At 53.0% G+C, this 22,084-nt stretch overlaps 3 protein-coding genes across 3 annotated transcripts; 1 reads left to right on the forward strand and 2 right to left on the reverse strand.

Moving 5' to 3' along the window:
- Nucleotides 1-845: 845 nt before the first annotated feature.
- On the forward strand, nucleotides 846-2,285 carry A1O5_11290 (uncharacterized protein; the record flags this gene model as incomplete). The annotated part of the gene is made up of 1 exon (XM_007751862.1): nucleotides 846-2,285. The coding sequence occupies one exon, from the start codon at nucleotides 846-848 to the stop codon at nucleotides 2,283-2,285; it is 1,440 nt and encodes a 479-aa protein (XP_007750052.1).
- A 152-nt stretch (nucleotides 2,286-2,437) lies between these two features.
- A1O5_11291 (uncharacterized protein) lies at nucleotides 2,438-2,887 on the reverse strand (the record flags this gene model as incomplete). Its single annotated transcript, XM_007751863.1, has 2 exons — nucleotides 2,438-2,716; nucleotides 2,840-2,887. The coding sequence occupies 2 exons, from the start codon at nucleotides 2,885-2,887 to the stop codon at nucleotides 2,438-2,440; spliced, it is 327 nt and encodes a 108-aa protein (XP_007750053.1).
- Nucleotides 2,888-12,776: 9,889 nt separating this feature from the next.
- A1O5_11292 (uncharacterized protein) lies at nucleotides 12,777-15,309 on the reverse strand (the record flags this gene model as incomplete). The annotated part of the gene is made up of 3 exons (XM_007751864.1): nucleotides 12,777-13,320; nucleotides 13,424-14,530; nucleotides 14,810-15,309. 3 exons carry the CDS (start codon nucleotides 15,307-15,309, stop codon nucleotides 12,777-12,779), a joined length of 2,151 nt encoding a protein of 716 aa, XP_007750054.1.
- Between the last annotated feature and the right edge of the window lie 6,775 nt (nucleotides 15,310-22,084).

Genomic DNA, 22,084 nt, shown 5'->3' on the forward strand with positions numbered 1-22,084 from the left:
GACTTTGCTTCCATATTCACTCGACATGAGTAATGAGCACATCTTGTCCGTGTGGCCCCTTAAATAGACGTCATTCTCCTCACTCTACCGGCTTGGGTTGGCCCTGGCTGGAGCACCCTGCCTGCGACCACGCGCCCGGTTCTCCAACCCTGTCTCATCTCCCGGACGGAGAACCTCATCGGTATCTACAAAGAAACAAAGAGCTGGCATGGACCTTCTCCGAGAAATCGAGGGCTTCGCTCATGTCTGACAGGCTTAGGACCCGCAAGTGTCGACTGCAGATTCTCGGAAGAGCACCCTTCACAAAGCCCCAGACCATCGAATCAGCTCAGCTACGCTGCCTACATCCACTTGGACGGCTTCTTTTGCTCCGAAAAAGCCGTCCGTTGAAGCACTTATCGGTCATTTTGAGACAGTTCGTATGTCCAGTTACGTGATCATCACCGTACTGACAAGACCAGAAAGACCACCTCGGCAGGGTACCTAGAATTCCATTCGTACACGCTTCCACGAGCCCCTCGCCGTTCCTGCGTGAGCGATATTTAACTGCCCTCAAGTCGCAAAAACAGCCTTATTCCGATTACCGCCCTGAAAAAGCCTCCCCTAGACGGGGGTTGCGAGAAGAAATCCAGTTCATTGAGCAAGCGCTTAGGAAAAAGCTCTCTGATAGCTCTTTAACTCCAATAGCCTCTCAGAGATCCTCCAGTTGCTGCCCAGCTGAAGATCGGCCGCGAATCAGAGTAAAAGCATCCGCTCAGTCCATATCGATCATCATCCCAGAAGGTGTTAAGCTTCCAATTGTCGCCACCATCGAATCCGCAGGTTCGTTTGAGCTTGAAACTCAAATGTCGACTTCGAGCGTTAAAGAAGGATGCGAGGCAAGCAATACCACTGGTGGTGGTCTAAGTACACGGGGAATGAGCTGCCGGCGGAACACGTTTTCAGAACGGACGACCGCTGGTGCAGTCCAAGACAGTGAGAGTCAGGAGATAATAGCAGGGTTGGGACTGCCCTTTCTTGCAAGAGTCACTAAAGGCCGACTGAACGTTTCCGAGGCATCGATCCCTGCGCCCCAAAGTTCCGATATATCGGCACCAGGACGAGTCTTCATTCCGGCTCACCAACCTTCTGTCGCACATCCTTCTGACCCACTTCACGACCATTCCAAAGAGGAGGCAGAAAGGGAAAGAGGCATGACTGAGGCGTCTGAGGCTCTCCTAGAGACTCAGAAACAGTTGGACTCTCAAGCCATAACTGAGCCGGCCTTCGATCCCCAAGGTCCTAAAGACATTGCTCCCCCGGAAATCGAAACACAGTCTAAAGCTGAAGAAGCAGGCCCGAGTGCTGCAGAAGCCAGTACAGACCCGTTGACGAAATCGGAGAACATACCCGAGCTGGTTGTGGACACTTCCTCTAAAGCCGAATATATTGAGCCCTTCTCTATCCCCGAAATTAGAATACACAGACCCAGCGGCACGGTCATGGCTGCTTCACTTGGAACAACGGCTACGAGTGGTGCAAGCGAGTCACCCGCTCCTTTTCAGGCAGCAACGGAACAAAGTGCGACCACTACACCACTCAATGCTGCGTCAAACCCTGTAGGGGCAGTGCCAGCACCTACCAGTGTCCTCGTCAACCCTACAACAGTCACAAATGCAGTGCCCGTCAATGCAGTGACTTCAGCTCTGCCACTTGCCCTATCTGGCTTGCCAGTGGGAACCAAGATGGGTAAAAGAAAGAGAGTCATCCAGAGAGTCCGCCGGGTAGTTGTCAGGAAGCGCCTCCTCGCTATCATTCTAGGCCGAGACTTGGCCAATGCGGTCCACCCTCAGCTCAACGCGGCCGGGAAAACCGTGCCTGACGGTCCATTGCCTTTAGATGGACCTAGTGACCTGTCCCACAGCTATGCGAGATGGAAGGAGTATAAAAGAGATATCCAACAAAGACAGATGGATCAGAAGATCGCGAGCGCCAGGCTCCATGCGGAAGCGGAGGACATCTATAGGTGCTTGAAGTGTCGAGGACTGACGAGGACAAAATATTTGCGGAGATATCACCGCTTGCAGCTCCAGAGGGACAGCCCTACCATGAACGTGATGCAAAGACATGCAACTAGCAGGGCTCGAGTCGCACTATTCAAGTGCAAGTGTAAAGGCCGGTTACCTGGAGCTAAAGGCGGTAAGGAGGCGAGAGACCCTGCTGTACCTGCAGCATCACGGCATCTACAAGCTCCTGCCGCCAATGAGCCTCCTTTGCTAGGGCCCATGGGGAACACTGTGCGTTGAAGTGCGACGGGGATGGTGGCAATATCGTTATTGTGTTTTCAAATATGGTGAAAGGATCGGAGGCTTTAACAGTGGACACCTTCGTTCTTGAACATAGGCTCATTATTATTCGGCGCAGATTCGATTCTACCAATAACCACGGCCTATCAAGACTATCGCTTTGACCTGGACAAAGCAGCTATGATCTGGTCGACATGCTTTCCCGCCTGGACAAGGTCTGGATCAGGCCCTGTCTCAAGATATTTCAACTTGACGTCGTAGTAGAGTGAGACCAGTTCGTTCGCGCGTTGAAGGTCCTGATCATGGTGTTCTGATGTCGAAGGCTGTAATGGTCGCCCAGGTGTCTCCTCGGCCTTGGCTGGCGATTGATTTGTGTCATCGGCTGTCGTGATCAAAGATGGCTTCACCAGGGCGATGGCGGCTTCGTGAGACTGACCCATGCAAGTCAGTCCATATTCTAGAATCTCTGGGAAACGAAAGCCGGAGTCCACTGACATAGAGATGGGCAAGGGATTGATCAAGCAGAATTCAGACTTCAACCGAACTTCACTTACACAAACACTGAGGGACTTGAGATCCGACAGGAATGCTGCGACTTGCATTGTTTTTTTTTTTTTTCTCGGTGCTGCCACGCAGATCAGGGTCACTCCCTCGTGTGTAGATGGATCATGCGGATTTTTGCCGCAGGCAGACAAGGAAGTTCTGGTATCGGGCAAAGATATTAGAAAACGCAAGCCTCTGGTCGATGGCCAGAGCAAAACTGGGGAAGGCCAACAAGAAGTGTGTATGGAGTAAGTGGAATGGAAGCGAAATGGACGCCGCCGTTTTCACACAGTTTTGGCTGCGGAGAAGAATCAAGATGTTTGACTCCTCGAGACTCCAACCACGTCGCCCATCTCAACAGCAGCAGCAGCAGCATCATCATCATCATCATCATCATCATCATCATCTATCCACCTTGTCACATTCCATCAAAGGGGAACCAAGCCATTCTTTCTTCTCGACTCTTTCGAGGCTTCATCACCCGCATTTGTATTACCCCCTCCTTGCCCCATTACCACACTTCAGAACATCCATCGCATCAAATCAAGCCTCATTCGTTCGAGTTCGCTGTTGCAACATCCACCCAACAACTCTAGCAGCTCTTTGGCGACCAGTCCATTCATTCGTGTTTGCTTGCCGGAAATTTGAAGCCTGATGAATGGTTGTAATTGATGGCAAGAGCACGACTTCATCGCCCTCACTCGCTTGTATGAGCCAAGTACTCCTCTCGCACTCACGGTACGAAAGACTTTCCGCAAGCCTCCTCCCTTCGTCCCGGCATTTCCTACAGCCTGCCCGTCCTAGGAAGGATGACCACGTCTCATGATGTGGCGAGAAAATGGCGATGATGTGAAAAGTCCCCAGGCCCCTCTCCTTCTGCTCTTCTTGCTCAACGAACTTGCTGGAGACTTCGAGTCTGCACAGCTAGAAACTGCCAGCGAACGCTCAATGTACGACGAGCATCGATACATGCCCCCAACCTTGCTGTTGCCTCTCTGGACAAGCAATTTGGAATGATCGATCGATGAGATTTACCGCGGCTCTCTACGCACACCTAGATTGGGGCCTCTGAAATACCTTTTACATCAAAGAAGCTTCTCCCATACATGGATGCAGCCTTGCCAGTAATCCACGGCAACACACTGGCAGACTAGCCGGTCGATCTCCATCCATGGTGACAAGTCTGCACGTTTGGCATGGCGTTGTGCTGTCACAATTCTAGGCCTTTCAGCCAGTCTAACACCATGGTGCAGCATTATTTTTTATGGAATCTTCGTCTCGGGACCATGGCCAACGCCTCGACATTTTTTATCTGCGTTATCACCATGTGGACGCTTTGCGTGAATATTCAAAATATGCTCGAACCCATTCCGTCCAAATCGCTGCAAGGCTTTCCACCCCCACCACACTGACCCTCATTTTGTCCGCCCTAACCATGCCATCTTCTACGAATTCTTTGAGAGCGGCCACCAGCCTCCGATCGTCAATTTCGAGCGGTACGTTCCGATTCCAAGCGCAATACTCGAGGTTAAAAAAGTGCCAGCACCAAGCTCGTAACTGCAATGCAGCTTTGGCGGACCTTTTGCACGCTCAGGCGCCCAACTTAGTGTTCTGGAAGAAAAACCCTTCGGAAAAGCGGCCGATGTATCCGAAAGTCCGATGGCTGGGGAAGCCTCACGAGATCAGGAGCGACATCCATCGCGACCATTACCAGGTGTGGTCTGACCAAGATCCTGTTACAAGTTGCAAGTCTCTCTTTCGGCATCGAGCCGTTGCTCTCCAGGTTCTCGGCTTCTCCGATCTCTTGCAGGAACACTCGGTGTGCGTGTTTCATCAAGCTTAGCAACATTCAGGCATCCCGAACTGTCAGAGCAATCTGCAACCGTTCAGAAGCCAGAGCCCTCTCTCTACAGGACCCTGTCAGTCCGTATCCTTTTCTTGGTATATGCGCCTCTTGATTATTAAGTATTTGTCGTGTCAATGCAAGTGTCGATTCGCAGCATGCCGACGGCCTGGCCCGGTGACTCCCTCCGTTCTGGAACGGCTCGCAGTTTGCAAGAGGCCTTGTTGACTGACGACGATTCTTTCGACAAATCCCTGCAGAATGCCGCGCATCAAAGATGAGGCCTATGTCTCCACTCGACTAGCATGAGTCTCTTTTTTTCGATTTCCGCCGCCTGTGGGAGTTTCATGCAGCGCGGGAGCCACATCATTCATGCGCAGAACGCAGTTCCTCTGGAACTAGAGCAATTTCAAGGATCCATATTTTCCAGCTATTGGCAAGAGATGTCGGTCAACCCGAGTGGCCCCAAATTGATGGAGGACTGGCTTTGCACAAAGATGAAGCCCTCATGACACCCTGCATGATATGTCGCATGTTAGCGGGAACTGCTGACAAACGGGGAAAGTAACGTGCACCTCTTGCAGATTCATTTGGCCTACAGGATCAATTCAGTCAGGCAAGTGCGGAAGGATTGCCATCGCCTAATGACGACATTCCGCCGAAGTTAGCAATGCTCCAGCACAAACAATACTACGAGGTACCCGGTACTGAAGGTCATTTTCCTACCAAACCTGCAGCAATATGCCAAGCCCTCCCTCCTCATATCTCAGGGTAACAGTCGGCGTACTCCCTAGCCAGCCAGTATGAGGCGGTTCGAGAAGGCCACCTGCTCCATGGTACGCCTCTCCAAAAGGGTGCCGATCATCATGGGGCCCTCAACTTATGAGGGTGGACAAGACTAGACCAAATAGAACTGGGGTTTAACTGAAACGAAGGAGCCCTACCACGGTCTATGGCCCACACGCTTCCCTGGAACATCGAGTCAATGCAAAGATGTTATTCTACTCTCTCACTTCCTAATCGCAGAGGCAGTTATGCAGGACTGATAATATCCAAATGCGCATAACTTTTGTTCAAGACCAGTTCAGAGATGCCAGGCAAGATCATACCCTACCCTAGCGAAACTACAATTGCAGTTACAGCTTCGAAAGTGTAAGCGATCAACAGCAGATGTGAGGTGCATCACAAAGGACGCTTCAGAATCCAGCTGTGCCTAATGTTGAGGCCCGTCTGAACGAGTGTGTGGGCTCGATCTCCAGACTCTTTACCAAGATATTGGACCTCGTCCCAGGCAGTGTGTTCATTCCGACGATTCCAGAATCCCGTAAGACAAAGGTAAGAGAGTGAGTTTCGTGGGCTCGCTTGAAGCTACGCCAAGTGACAGGAGGTCTCACCGCAAGGCTGGCAATTTCCCTTTTGGGAAAACAGCAATTTCTCAGGCTCAGTCGTGGGTCAATAATCTGGTATGTCCTTTGCTTTTCTTGTTCTGTTTCATCTATGCCCCAGTCATGGTTTGATTTGTGCTTACGAGCACAACCCTCTCGTCCACTCCCACAATCTTTACAACGCTCAGAACGCTCCAGCGTTTCTAGTTGTTCTTATTCGGTCGAGTTTTTGTCCGAAGGCCACAATTCCGCACACAGCAGGTGGATGTCGGAAATTTTCAAAAAGAGAGACCTACCGAATTTACTCCAGCTCCACAGCTCGGTCTGCACTCATATCACATGCTCGCATCGGCCCTCTACAGCGAGGACACCGAGGAAGGGAAGTCCCATCCGCATACAACATTCCTACAAGCCCACCCGATAATGCGCCAGCTTCCCGGTTCACGCCCCATAAGGCGTCTTGGTGCGCAGTGAGGCCATACGATCGGAATTCTTGGGGTACATTCTGCCTGAGGGCACGAATGGAGTTGTGGCGAGGCGGTTTGATGGCAAGACTCCGAAGGTGCAAGGATGCAACTTCGGCATCCTCAAAACACCGTTTCCGGTAGGAGTGCCTAGAGAAGAATAGTCAATGGCATGTCCGCTGTAGCGAAGATCCTACTCAGCACCGTATAGAAGTCGTCTTCGGCGGATTACGAGATTTATGGGCACTTTCTCGTTTTCTGGGACGAACATCCTTTCGGAAGAAGCAAAAGCAGAGCCATACTCGGTATTATCAGCTTTGCCCGAGCACGGAAATGTAGTGTTATGACGAGCACAAGTGAGTAATATTACCTAGTACGGAAGTTTACCCCCTCGGTCGCCCCCCGTGCGGTAATGTCATTTGAATAACCGGCCACTGACTTCCGTCATTTCAACCCCTTTCCGGCCCCCTTTTCCTCAGCTGCTCCTCGGAGCCTTGTCGCCCTCCGATGTCCGCCACGCGTATTACTAAGCTGCTATCGCTCCTACGGAATTTTTCGCCCCTCCCAACGCCCCTCTCGCTCTCCGAAGAAGAGCCTACTTGTTTACTTGATTGTTTACTTTCATATATGCACACACCCACACTCACACACACATACGTACGTACGTACGTACGCGAAACACAACCCTCTGCACACCGCGGAGAACCAAGGGGGTGGAAAAAAACTGGAATAGGGAGCGAGCTATCGGCACTGCACACACCCTTGACGAGCAGTGTAGACGGGGGGGTTCCCTCCTCAAACTTACTATCAGCAGGCAGGATCGGTTTCTGTTTCTGTTCCAGTACCGGAGTATTATTCTTATTATTCGCCTCGCCATTTTTTTGGTATTCATGTATGCAGTATTAATTACTACTTCATACTGCCTACCACCTGTTCAAGCTGCACGGGAATGCTGTGCGAAGTACTCCGTAATCTGTAGGCGTTGCTTTACATTTGTACTCCGGACAGCGCCGCCCCATGACACAGAAGCACGAGGTTCCATCCCTCCCCCATCATCATCAGCATCGGCGTCAACATCATCGTCCTCACCATCAGCCGCAACCACGTGGGAAAATGCCCTCCATCCCTGCTAGCTACATCCTACAAGGCGTCCTGGCGTCACACCTGGAACTGCCGAGCTGGTCGTAAAATGCCATAGGTAAGCCATAGTTGTGGAACCTAGAAAGCAGGCATCCTGACATGACATGGACCGACCGACCGGGAGGGACCCGCGCTCGCCCGGAGACGTTCTCCTCTCTTACCTCTTGCGGCGCCAGCTAATGCTAACGCGTTCCAATTGCTCAGCCGGCTCAGCTTACTAACCCCCGTATTCGTACTGACTTAGCCATATTACTTGGCCATCCTACGATCTTGTTCAAAGAGAGATATTTCCCTTTCTGTCTCTGGGATTCTTTTTCGTTGAAAAGGTTTGAAAAGGCCTCACGGGGGAGCAAAGGCCGCGTGTACGTCAACATCTATTGCCGAATGGACGGACAATGTGGGCTGTGATTGTCGTCGGGTCGTCGTCACCCTCCCGCGGAAAATCACCTTTAGGGCTGTCTTGCACCACGGAGGCCTCTGAGTTCGCCATCTCTAAGGGGGATGATGGATGGGTGCTGCGGCGAAAGGAAGTGAGAAGGCGTCGGAGGGATACTGGTGTAGCACAGAGACAGGAAGAAATATAGATGGGGACAGAGGCGAGAGGAGGAGGAGGAGGAAGTCAGCCAATCATGACAATATGTTAGTACTTACAGATTTCGGTGATAGGGGATAGCCATCAGGCTGAGACCCGTGCTGCAGCACCAAGCCTTGCCTTACCTCTACTGCTTCGCCTCCCGCGTCGATAATGCCATCCATTCCTCCTCCTTGAACGCTTACCGTATGCCTAGCCACCCTCATGTACGCCTTCCTCGCAGTGGATAGCAGTGCTGCCCCGACAATCTGGCAACTTGGCAAACTTCCCCCCCGCTCACGTAAGAAACCGTCGACAAACAAGATCAATCGTTGGCTTGCTTCATAACTTACTCCCGAACCTCAACCAGCTTCCACAACTAGTACCCTGTGCTTGCGTTGGTAGAGCCGTTTCGTTGGGCTAACGCTTTGCTCTCGGGGTACGGCAATGTACTGTCCGTTGTGTCCTAGGTGGCTTAGTAGCAGGGCATGTACGGAGCGCAAGCGTATATAAGTACGCACTAATCTCACGTACCTTGAAACCCCTGGATTCAGTCTTAGCCGAATAAACGGATACGGGGCTTCAACGGTATCAGTCCTCTTACCCAGCAGCTCCGACTGCTGAGGAGTACGACCACCGTTTGACCTTTTTGCCCTTGTGCATTTGGCCACTGTCAGCTAAAGCACCGGTTATGTCGTATACCTTGGCCTGCTCATCTCTCTCTCTTGTCTCGTCGTTGCTCTCGCGCCGATGACAACCCGAAAGTCACCCAACATTGATCTGGTCAGATCAGATCCACGCACACCTTAAGTAGGATCCTCCCTTGGGAGATAATCGCGCAACGACGGTGACATGTGGAACTGAGTACTTCTGGGGCCGGCTCATTCATGACCACCTCTTTCAAAGGCGAGTTGAATTCCCAATTTTCTTTTGGCGATACTTCTTCTCATTCGCAGCCCACATGGCTATCGACGTAGTCCCAGACATCTGAAGCGGCTAGAGTAAGAGGATATGCCAGCCGATTCTGCAGGGTGTACTGTAGTCGCGTCAATGATATGGTGGCGAAGGTGTGGGTTGAGCATAAATGCAGGCAAGCCACAGACGCAGTTTGATGCCGTGACGCCACGAATGCGACGTAGTCCTCCTTCTGTTCCTCTGTGTGTGTCCATCTCAGATCACTGCCGGGAGGATGGCATTGGACCAGCAGTAATGTCTGCAGAGGAGAGGTTAGCCACTGGGGCCAGAGAGCAGCCTGAGCTGCACCTGTAATTTTAATACCTGAGGTGTCGGTGAGTGTTACCGACTCGTGATTCATGAAGTTCTTGCCATGTAGCTGGGCTTGATTCGTGCCGCGGGCCATGCATCAGTCATGATGTGGCCGTTGTGACAGGGTTCAGGGAATTGAGGTACCTAGGTATTCATTCGAGTTAGGCAACGTCTGGACAAAATTGACTTGCATGGCATGACCTCAGAGGACGCTGGATTACTAGGTGAGTTGGTGGAAGTGGTAGCAAAGTCGGCACCTTTGAAAAGGGCCGCTTCTGTTGCTCCTTTCCAAGAAAGGTTCCTCGAGGACACTCCTCCATTTTGCTTCTTCTTTTCCGTTGCATGATCTTCGGTACCCCCAGTCACTGCTAGACAGCACAGAAGTCACCCGCCACCTCCTCAAGGAAACCACACCTCCAGTCGGCTAGGAGGTCTCGATTGAGGTCGAGACAGGACAGATCGGCGTTGGCCCTGGATCCATCGAGCCCTTATTTCCCTCTATCCGACGGACGATATACCCAATCTGCTTTAGGCCAGGATCGTAATCAGAAGGCGGGCGGAAGTAAATAAAGTGGCAGACATCAGAAGAGGTCTGGACCACGGTCGACTCGGGACAACAAGAGGCCTGACGACGAAAAGAGTCTGGCAGGGTACGGGGTATGTAGTCCACTCAATACCGCTTCTCTCTACCCCATGTCATCCAGGGGTGCTAGAGGTTGCCAACTCCCCTATCATTAATCAGCTTTCCGATCCAAGAAACACAAAGTTCTCCGTTGCAGGCACCTAGAAATCATGAGGAAGTTGCTCCCAGACCGCAAAAAGCAAATGCTAAAAGAAAAAGGAACCGAAATGAAGCAGAATGGGGAATAGGGAGTGTCATTTTTTTTTCTTGTTGCTCTCGGACTGACTTGTGACGGTGTGGCTGGGACGAGACGGGTCAATATGTGACCCTAAGACGTCACAATCAACTGACATGTAGCCAGACTGCGTCTGTATGGGTATAGTTCCGTTGTTCAAGCCCCCGCCAAGCTGCAACTCGATAGCCTTGTATGCCTGCAGGATGTTCAACCTGGCACTTTTGTGCCGTGGTTGTATTGCACGTGTGTCCTCTTTGACCTCCATCTCTGCTCTATCCGTACGGGTCCTTGGTACCTTCATTTCATGATGTTACATTGCAGTCTGCAAAGAGACTGGATGAGTGAAAATCTTCTCTCCGTGACATCCCGTTTCGTCCTGCTGGCCAAGTCGACTTCCACCGCCTTTGCCCCGGGAACGACTATTCGCTGAAACCGGGAAAGGCAGTCGAGACGAGCAACGTATGTGGCTGGATCATGGATCTCTCCATTGACGTTTGGCGAACCCTGGGGGTCGGGTCGAATTTCGGGGTGCCCAGCACATGGTCGTGGTCGGATGGTCTTGCCGAAAGCGCTAGCTATTGGCGGTGGTGATACGAATCATTTGCTGACGAGAGGGAATTCCGGTGTGATGTGCGGCGCTGTGCAGAGGCACCCCCATACTGTGAGAGGGCCTTGGCATTGAGACGAGGCGCTCCAGCTAAAATTCTGGACTGTTATGTCAAAGAAGGCGGGAAATCCTTCCAACATTTTTTCCGTCCCATCGCTTCAACTAATTCACAAGGGGGAGGGGGCCGCTGTGCATCACCGACTAATCCGATGGTCTAACTTAAACCAATATGCTGGTCATATTCCGATCCGTTTGAAGGCCGTTTGTTGATCCGATCTCAAGAGGAGTCAAATCATAACTCCGTACCCTGATCAAGTTTCAGAGGTCCCCTCCTGGAATGGGCGGTAAGCACTAAGACGCCGGATGAGGGGTCAACGAGGCCATGTCGTCAGCAGCCTGTTTGCGTTGTGGCTTGTCAATTTCTGATGTGCTCTGCCTCTCTGGGTTTGGCCAAATGGTCAGGGAGAGCAGTCGAGAGCGACAACCAATGACTGATTCCGCCGGTCACCACGGATGATAGCAAGATGCGTCCAAGTCGGACATTCTGGTTCGTTCGTTCTTTAGGGGCGTGGCACGACGCAATAGGTCCAATGCAGATTTGTGACTCGTTTTGCGATAGTCTGAGGTCCGTCGAGTCGTTGGTACTGCTCGGGCAAAGCAGTGAAGGGGATCCCTTGAACCCAAGAGGTCCAGAGCTCTGCTAGTTCTCCACATTCCCTTGACTTTGGACAGGTAGAAACCTAGTAAGTATCGTCGAGACTGTGACCAGCACACCGATGTACCCACAGACGGTCCGAGGCTCTGCATCCCTGGCCCAGGATGAATGTTTGCCGCCTGTGAATATCCCGTACTGGGCTAATGACGAGAAAGCTCCCGCACCAAAGTGTGCATTTGGACCAATTGGTCGCAGGGTGACCACATTCCGCTATTCGCAATTGTTAACTGAGTGATGGATACATCACCATCAAATATCTCCATACAAGCCAGAAAGACCCCAGTGATATGGGAGCACGGTGCCTTTTATCCTGCCAACGGGCGAATTGTGAAAAGTGGTCATGGTGGGCGAGTGTGGTGCCTGGGGTGATCCACTGTCGGGTTAAGTCTGTGCCGAAAGGCCCTGCTGCCCACATTCATTCCTTCTGTGTGCGAAATGTAAATTGTTCTCGAGTACACAGAAGCATGATACAAAGGCATAGTTAGTGCTATGCTCGTAGCTAGTATCCAGGCAGCGTCGTCGATGTGATCCCGTGTTATAGTCTGACGTCAATTAAGGTATCATTGAGACTGCCATCTGCTGCCTCACAAGCAAGAAACGCTGCGAAAAAAGATCATTGGCCTGGCAGTAACTGCGTTCCTTTTCGCACCCCCCCAGTCCGTGGGTGGCTGCGAGTCGTAACATCGTCGCGCATATAGTCGTCATAGGCCTGGAGGGAGCCGTTCTGATTCGAAGTCCTTTGCATGACAAGGTAGAGGGTCGATGACCGAAGAGGATCCGGCCACAAGCCATCCAACCATTCCCATGACCTTTAAGGGAGACGAGCAAAGGGTAAAGCTGGGATCGGCACCCTCGATCCTCTGCACTCATCTGCAAGACTAGTAATTGGCGACAGTTGGCAGTCCAGAGAGGAAACTCCAACAAAGGATGGCGGGGTCGACAGCCGCCAGAGAATTCTCGAGCCGGTTAGCATCCCTATCCTGCACCTCGGGTCCTCCCGCCAGCCGTAGATATCAGTTGCAACCCTCAACCTTTCCTCTCCCATCCTTGCAGAATGGAGGGGTTGTTAGGACCGAATCCCGATTCCAAATTGTCGCCTTTCAAGTCTCGTCCTGGGCTTCGTCAATCGTGGCACCACCCATGGGCCGGTCTGAGAGACTGCTGGGGCCGCGTCCTGGACTTGAGTCACTTCCACTTGGTGAAATTCCAGTGGGATCCTGGGGGACTTCTTCGCGCAAGCACACATTTTCCAGCATGTTGGTCCATTTCCCACTCTGCCCAGCGTGGCTGTGCTTGAGATGCTGTCTGAAATGATCCGCCCTGTAAAATTTCTTTGCTTGGTTGCACTCGCCAAATTTGTGGACATTGGTGAGGTGGTCGATCCGGCGATCCCAGTCCGGCTGAGGTAGATTTGGGAATTCTTCTCCGCAATAGCCGCACACGTCCGTCTGAGCACGGGCTGGAGCAGAAGAAGACGTCGAAGGAGAGGATGGGTGAAATGCAGCCTCGTAGCTCGTAATGGCCGCACACGACCAAGAATGGCGCCGTAGGTGTAGAGAATTTTGGTGACGCTCAGCCTCATTTTTATTTTTGAAGCGGTTGTTGCAGTACTGACAAGTATACTGTTTCTCCATTTGATGCGCTCTGGTCGACAATCAGCGTCGCATCCACGGACACAAAATGGGAGATCACACCCTGGGGAGGAGTGTGGGGTGGGCAGCACAAAATCCCAACGGTGTCCACTTACCTCAATTCTTCCTCTGTGTCGAACTTTTTGGGCTTCTTGGGACAGCAGTCGCAGATAAAGTAATTGCCAACGCGGGTCGCGGGAGGGAGTCTTGAGTCGCTCATGACGGATTGTATAGATGTCTTTGGGGGGGGAGGTATTGTATCGAGAGGAGATTGCGTGGACGGTTTTCTAGATGGTGCAATTGACGTGGCAGGGCTCGAAACAGGCTGGGCCGAGGTTATATATGCAGCCTGGGAAGCAGGGTCTAGCGGTGACTGTCGCTCGAAGGAAGAAATGCTGGTCATGCTACTGCCGGCCACTGAAAGAGCCACAGACGATGCATATGAGTTGTGCCTGACGCTCGACGCGGTCGACGAAACAGATCCATACTTGGGCTGATAATACTTCGACACCGGCGAGCGTCCAGACGCGCCCGTGTGGACTTTTGGGAGCGATTCTGCTGAAGCGTTACCACGTGACGGGGATTTGTCGTCCCGAGCCACATCGGATGGGGGTGACCCTGCACGCCGCTTCATTCCCTGCTTAGAAGATAGCCGACCCACCTGCTGCTCTTGTCGGTCGCTCAGATTGAGATTGCGGAATGCGCTGCCATCTTCGCCTCCAATGTCGGATTCTGTTTCGGCGAAAAATCCTTGGTCATAACTGCCGCGATGTGAGCGGCTCGCAAGACTGGCCACTTCATCGTATCCCGGCCCGGTGCCGCCAGTTGCAGGCATACCGCTCGGTCGAGGCTGAAGAAACAATTCTGGGTCCAACACGAGCGAGTTAGTCGCGCTGTCCATTGAAGGACTCCGATGATCCATATTGTAGTCACGCCATCCCGGTCGCGATCCCGGTGAGACGCCTGCTGATACCGGACTTGTGATCCATCTGGACACCGGATCAAAGAGCGCCGAAGGAAGCTCATTGGCTGACAATAACTGGACTTTTGAATCCTTTGTTTGCAGGGAAAGTTTCGTGCCAAAAGGCGAGGACTCAGTTGAGCCCGAACGCTGATGTCGCGGAGGCGAATTCGACTTTCCGATCTTGGACAAAAGTCTTTGATCGTATGCTTGCGACGAGCGGTCGAAATTTCGCTGTGCCAAGGGCACTTCACCTTGTAGTCTAAAATAGAATATTTCATCAGCATTCCTCGCCCATTGCCACCTACGGCTAACGGCTCACGGGGTGGCAATTTGGCCCCCACGACGCGTGCGAAATGACCAGAAAAAGGAAAAAGGGCACCAACACCACAACCCCAAACAAACAGATCAGTGGAGCATTAGCCGGTAAAATACGACACTGTAACGCCCTGATTTCGACAGGATGAAAAGACACGGAAAAACAGAACAAAAGGTTAAGCTGAAATTTTGGGCTTGGCCCAAGATGCCACGGCTGACTCACCTCGGATTTCCCAGAGTTGGAGATGGCGGTTTCCGGATCAAGGCAGGCACTGAGCCGGCCAGACGTATGTCGCTTTGCGAGGGTGACCTCAACGTCGAGACATTGCTGCTCCGGCGGACGTAATCGTCGTCATCGAGGTCCATTTCATCGGTATCTTGAGCACGAACAAAGTGGCTCTTTGAGTCCAAATAGCCGCCGTACAGGCTCGAGCCCGGCTTTATGGGCGCCAGTTGTCGCTGTGTGTCAAAGGGTTCGCCGTTGGCCCACTTCCAGGCAATGTCGACTCCCTGGGCCAAGTCGTTGTTGTATCGAGGGGGCGGCAGTGGTGGAGGGACGTCGTTAAAGCGAGCGCCCGGGATGACCATGGCTTCTCGAGGTCGAAGGGAGTCCTCTGAGTTTTGGGAGTTGGACCGAGAAGTAAATCGAGGCGTAGCAGCATTGTCTCTGCAGGGTGGTAATGGAATACGCATTCCGGCGGTGCCAGTCCTGCGGATATCCATGGTGATCTTGCCTCACGGCCACTGCAACATCCGAAAATGGCGGGAGGCAACAAAAGCTCAGCTGGGTAGTTATACTGCAAGGAATGGCTGCTCGGATTTTTAGATTTGATTGTGGCGAGGGCATGCAGCTCCTCGCGGGCGCCCCGTCCTTGGATATGTGTGCCTTGCCTGAGTTGTTTGCGTGACTTGGCCGATGCACCTGTGCCTGACCCTTGGGTGTCCTGGGCCAGGGGGAAGGGGTCTCTTCTTTTCTTGAGCGGTATATCCAGAACCGCCGAGGGCTAAATTCTTCGAGTGGTCTTCTGGCCGATAGGTGGTATAACAGGGGGGGGATGTGTGGATATGACTTCCCTCAAGGGAACAAGTAATGTAGCAGTCTATCTCGTGGGTTGAAAAAGTACAGGGTTGTTACAGAGTCTGGCGGTAAGGACAGGATGGAGAGCAGAGGAGACTTTCTCGTCACCCTCTCTCTCAAGGCGGAACGGGTGGCAGAATGGAAATGACAGTATTTGAGGACCAGTCAATGGAGGGATCGCAGATATGAGGAATGAGCCTAGGAGGAGGGGTTTGTCGAACGGGCTGGGGAGCCACAGTCAGGCGGGCAGCAAGTTGGAGGAGCGATAGACATGCTGCATAAGAATGAGGTATGCGGTGTGAGGGAGGATGGGAGGTGAGGGAAGGCGGCAGACGGCGATTTGCTTGTAGGATTCGCACCCGCAGGCTGTTTTGGGGATGACACAGCCAGCAGTTGGGCAGGGCCACGGTATAGGTGAGCGGAATGAGAGGGTCCTGTCCGTTCTTGGTTTCTTTTGGGTTTGACACCCAGCAATGGCCGTAGCAAGCGTAGTGTACGAAGGGGGGAGTTACGAGGTCTCGCAGGCTGAGGATTGGGACGAGGTGGTGAGGGGGGAGGTCGAGGCGAGGGAGGATCGTTGTGGAAGGCGTGGAAGGACTAGAATAGTTTCTCTGACGAAGACAGGTAGGGCGATGGCTATGAGAATGACAATGGCACGCTCCAGTGCTTGGACGAGCTCCGCAGTCGTTGTGTGAAGTCAGTCATGTCGCCATGCGATTGCGCTTTGCTTCTTTCTTCGCAAATCGGGCCAGGGTAGGGCAGGGTAGGGCAGGGCAGCTGGGATCCAAGTGGAGTGGCTTGAAAAACGTTCTCAGCAGGGCTGTTCGAGGGGCAGCCAGCAAACGGGAAACTCTAGGAGACCAGGGCCTAACGAGTGAGCCAGTCTCGACCGTCGGCAGCACGCGCTGGCGCCCATGGGCTTTTTTTTTTTCTCGTCAGGCTATCAGATCAGACAGAACTGGGCTGGAATTGGAGCTGGAGCTGGGCTGGTTCAGCCCTACGACACGCAGCCCAGATCGGCGTGGCTTCTAGCGTAAAAGACCGCAGAAAAAGGCTGCATCCGTTCCGAGAGAGGCCAGGAGGGTGGAGCCTAGTAGCCCTGGTCGCCCCGACCAGACCATGCCGGGCTAGTCCTGGGGGGCCTAGGAGCCTATGGCTGGTCGAGATGCAAGGTTTAATCTTTCTCTTCGCTCTCTGTGCTTGCTTCCTGGGTCTCTTTCGAAGCGATGGAACATCGGGGTCGGGGACGGGGGCGCGCTTGGTCAACCTCCCGCATCTCCCTCTCCCTTGGCTCCCTCATCTTTCCACGCTACATACGAGTATCTACCTAGTTCCTCCGTACGAGGTACATATCATCTTGACTCGGCTCTGTGCGCAAACACACGCGGAGGGACTGTTCCGTCGTCAGTGCTGCTGTAGCAAGGTTCAATCGAGTCAGCAGCTTCCACACTTTTTGCCGTCGTTTACCATGTACTACCGAGGACTGTAAGTAGCATACAATGTGCTCTGTGCCCTGATCCCTTGCATTCAAGTATCATTTGTGCGCATGATGAGCCACGCACACACGGCATGCTGAGCCCCCCTGGCAATAAGCAAACAAGATGGCTGAGACCCAACCTTGCTAGGTTGAACGGTGGCCCATGAGGAAGGGGAAGGGGAAGGGGAGAAAGGCGGCATGGGCTGACCTCGTGTACCCCCAGGCGGTAATATGGCTCTCCGTAAGTAATATGGGTGATAATGGGGACTCCAGAGTCAAGGTGGGCACCCGATAGGGCGAGCCAACCAGGCACCCAGGCAAGAGCCAGGAATCGTAGGTAAGTACCAGTAGTTGGTCTTGTCGCTGAGACAAGGGAGAGACCAAAGGCCAGGACCGAGTGGTGCACGGAGCTAAGTAAAGGCGAGGTGTGAGAGAGATGCCTGGTAGCCCCTGCAACGCTGGACTGTGGGCTGCCCCGCCAAAACCTGCCTGCAGCTTAGTGGTGGGACCAACGAGGAATTGAGGAGAAAGTAGGCCTGAGCCCTATGATGCCCACGTCCAGGGCGACCAGGGAGGCCTCTTGGGCATCTCATGGGCCATGGCTGTTGCGCTCCGTGTGAGAGGCGAGCTGATGCCCGTAGGGAATGATTCGCAGGCATTAGTTCTGCGGTGGACTGTTGACGCGTGATAGGGCCAGAACCATGACACGAGGACTGTGACTCGGCGAGCACGGCATCATGGTTCCAACCAGCATCCCATCATTCTCCTCCTCCTCTTCCTCCTTCTCCCATCAGCCATCATCCATCATCCTCTTATCTTACCATAAAAAAAAAGCACTGCCAACCGCCAGCCGCCAACCGCCCATCGAGTCCCTCATCTTCTGGTCCCGCCTGGACCCGTCCGCCGGTCTGGTCGTCCCAAGCTGAAGCCTTATGACTAGCATCCCGGAAAAAGCGGGATCATTCCTGGTGGCGTTGTTTGCGTTTTGCATAATTTAGTTAGGGTGATGCGAGATGCTTTTCCTGTACGCCGCACGAGGTCCCGTCCTTCCAGCCTTCCCTTTCCACAAACGGGCAAGATCTCTACCTAGAGCGCCCGTTGTTGCACACTGCGGACAGATCTTCCTACCCGTAACCTTCCCAAATCCTCCTGTGGTAGGCACTGCCGACAAAAGACAAGAGGCAGTGAACAAGGGAACAGGGGAGTTCCAATGTGCACCTACCTAGGTGTGCGCGCAGATCGATCATGCCTGGTCGTCTGCTGCAACAAGGTTTCTTTGGGGGCATGGGTTCGTGATGTTGAGCATTCACCATAGGCGGTCTAGCTCCAATGGATCCCTCGTTCCAAGGCTCCTTGTCGCCCACAGCACCAGCGAGTACGAGGGCTCGTCTTTGCTTTCACGTCATACCTAGGTATGTAGGCACCAAGTGCCACGCTGACAAGGGCACTGGGAAAACCCTAGAACCAGAAATCAAGCGGGAGCTAACGGCTCACCCTCGTACCAAGGGTCCCTCCTTTGGTGCTGTGTGTTGGCAGCCACCCTTCTCAGAAAGTATCAAACATGGGAGTTGATCCAGTATAGGGTACTTCGAGAGGAGTGTCATTTGACCTTCCCTCGAGAAGATGGGGTATGCCGAGACTGATTGCCTGCATGGCTCCACGGCTACTGACTCGAGCCACAGGTTGTTTCTGTGCTGTCCACTAACGCCTAGCGGCCATGTCGGGGATGCAGGTGAGGGCGGAATCAAATTGCTGCGACTCTGGGCCCGATTCTCCCTAACGACTTCCTTCTAGATGATCAGTACCAATTCCTAGCCCTACGCCCTCTCTGACCCAGTACTCTGCCCTACGAAAAGCTGACTGTGACGCCCTACAGAGCCGACCGTTGCCCACACTATCACCCCTCCGTGATTAGTCAAGACCTCTCTCGCTCTCCTTTGCTGTTGCACACTTTCACAGGTGGGCTGTATACCTAGTACTGCGTACTTCGACGAATTGCTATTGCGCCAGCTTCATTCATAAGGGCGATGGGACGCCATCCAATCATTCCGGTGAAGTGGCACCGGCAAGCTCGGTAGACACGACTCCCGAAATGATCAAGGCATGCATGAGCCATGTTCTCTTTGTCCCCTCTATTCGGGGACCATAGTCCTCTCTGCCCTCGGAAAATCCTGAGGTGGCATACTGCAAACAGACGGGTGAAAGGAGACAGGGGTCGCGACATCCTCGTATTCGATTGATAGTCTATTGTGGTTGGCAGGGGTGGCACAGGTTTCAGCATGATTTCGAGCGTGTGGATCATATCATTTGCAAGAATTGGAAAAGTGCACAAACTCGATTCGGTAGCGGAATCAAGGAGGTTGCTGCCTTCCATTTGAGGGCTTGAAGCCTTGGAAGCCGACAAGGCTGGCGCTTAGCCAACCGCAACGGCATGATTGGCCAGGGAGATGGTCAGTTTGATCAACTTCTCCAGCCTGTGACCTGAATGGGCAATCGGCTGGTGGGTGAAGTTTCCAGACAAATGATGGCGCCAGCGCATTGACGAGGAGGCGTACTTTGAATACCTAAGGTAGGTAGGTATGCCTCGAAACGGCGCCTGGCTCCGGAGCAAGAAGCCAGACAGGGGCAAAGATCCGATTGAGATTCGAGAAGTCACCTCTTGGATCCTCTTGGTCTGCCAAGGGTGGATGAAGGAGCGGGTCTGGAAGAAACTGGGGAAACATTGCGAGTGGCCGAAACTGACGTCGTATCTCAGATCACGTCGCCGGAAAAGCGTGCCCTGGTGACTGGCACGCCCAACAAGGATCACCAACTGCGGATTCGATCCCTTTGCGGTGTGGGGATTCCTATCAGGTACCAGACCACCCCCCCCCCAGTCGCAAACCCACCATCTCTTCCGAGCTTCCAAAATCCCAGACCGACAAGTTGCAGACAGTTGCGGACAGTTGCGGACAGGCCGCTAGTCCCGTTTCCAGAAACTTCATTCACGTCGCTTGCGGTTCCTTTCGAGGAAGGTGGTGGCCAGTTTCAACCGCTTGGAACTTGGGACATGATATTGATCCTTGTGCCGGCCCGGAACCAGATTCTGCGATGAAGCGTTTTGTGATCGACTTTGGTTCTGTTCTCCAATGCTATAATGGGTTCCTGAGCAAGCCAGAGGTGCCATGAAAAAGACCTTCATGTGGTTTCGTTGTCAGAGAGTCGCTATCCGCCTCGCAGCCTCTTTGAACGCCGCCACGGGCCGTCGTTAAGGTGCCAATGAGACATTAAACCTCCGACCTCACCTCGGCGCTCCTCTTTTTCTGGTACCCCTCGTTACTCTTGCCGGCTAAATGCTGATTGATTGCCGATCGTTTTACGTACAACTCTCCAGCCACGGATATAATAGTAAACGCCACAGCCATATGGAGGACATACCGTCAGATCTGATGTGGCGGCGCAGGCAGGTGCTCGAGCCACCACTCACACGCACAGTCTGCACCGCTGAGTGACAACGGGATTTTGGTGTCTATATACCTCGTACTCGGTACTAGTGGACTCGTTGATTACTCTTCAAGACCAAAATCATGGCGAGGCGAAAGGGAGCTGAAAGCGAACGCAAAATGAAAGCAGACGCGACGGTCGCCCGAGTCTTGGCACCAGCCGAGGCTCTTTCGATTTTTCTTTCCCTTCAACTTCCAAACTTCCAGGCTCCCAGGCCTTCCAGGCTTCACTTCAAGGCCACCACCGTCAGGCGCCAACCGCATACCCAGTACGAACCAATCTCTTGTCGCCCTCGCACTACTCCATTTGTATATTTGAAAATTTCAGCTCTCTCCCCGTCAAGAAAGACATTAGCCAACACGACAAAGCGCAACCTCAACCCGGAATCATCGCCCACTCTCCGAGCAAGACAAGGGACCGTTCAAAAATCCACATTTCGGGTCTCTGTCCACCCTTCACCGTTCACCGCCAATTTCCCTGTGCACGCGGCGGCTGGCCTTGGCCGGTTCCTCTTCCTTATCTGGAGTCCCAATCCGTAAATCACCTGAGCTGCAGTATCCTGAAAGCCAACATGGACTTCCCAACCCTGCCGAGCAAGGTCCCAGGGTACAACCTGTACATTGATGGGTAGGTTCTTTGGTGTCATGTCCTTTCCATCCGCATCTCGCACTGTAAATGCCGCCGCTCCTCTCAACTTGTTTTAACGGCTTTCGAAGTCAGGCTGATAGAGAGAATGAAGGGGAAGTTCTGATGATGCATGTTGACGAGATCTTTTCAGATTCCAAGCCTTGCGTCGCCCAAAAATCCTCCAGGGCTCCAACATCACCCATGTTGTTTCGGTCCTGGACTGGAAGTTTTCAAACGACTGGGCCTCGCTTCGCGGTTTCCAACACCTGCATATTCCATTAGACGATGTCTACGATTCCAACATTTTGTCCCATTTTCCGCGGAGCAATGCCTTCATTCATCAAGGTTTGAAGTACTCGGGCTCCAATCAGTTTGACACCTCTGGCGCTTCCCTCAAAGAGGGCACCATCAGCCCGATTCCGGGCGGGGTTCTTGTACACTGGTAGGTGGTTTCTTCTTTCCTCCTGGCTTCTGGCCACTGCAGCCCTTTTCTTGTTTGCGCAAATCTGCCTCATAGGACACTGGCGCATGTCCGTGTGCCTGGTTTTCATTTTAGTGGGCGTTATCTATTGTCCTTGTTGAAATCAACTATGGGCACCCATCGGCGACCACAATTATCAGGAACCCGAGCGCCTGGTCCACATCTCGTAAAGCAACAAGTTTTCAAAACTCTGAGCCGGCCAAGCCGGCCGTACTTCTGAACGACTGGCCTACATTGTACGCAGGCTGGAACAGACCACGCGTCCTCCACAAAATCCCAAGGTTTGCATTTGGCGGCTTGGCCGAATCTCGGGTTTGCCACGCTGAGCGTCCCTGTTAGGGTACCGCCACTC

The sequence above is a fragment of the Cladophialophora psammophila genome (genome assembly GCF_000585535.1).
Source record: "Cladophialophora psammophila CBS 110553 chromosome Unknown aczJe-supercont1.25, whole genome shotgun sequence".
Taxonomy (NCBI): domain Eukaryota; kingdom Fungi; phylum Ascomycota; class Eurotiomycetes; order Chaetothyriales; family Herpotrichiellaceae; genus Cladophialophora; species Cladophialophora psammophila.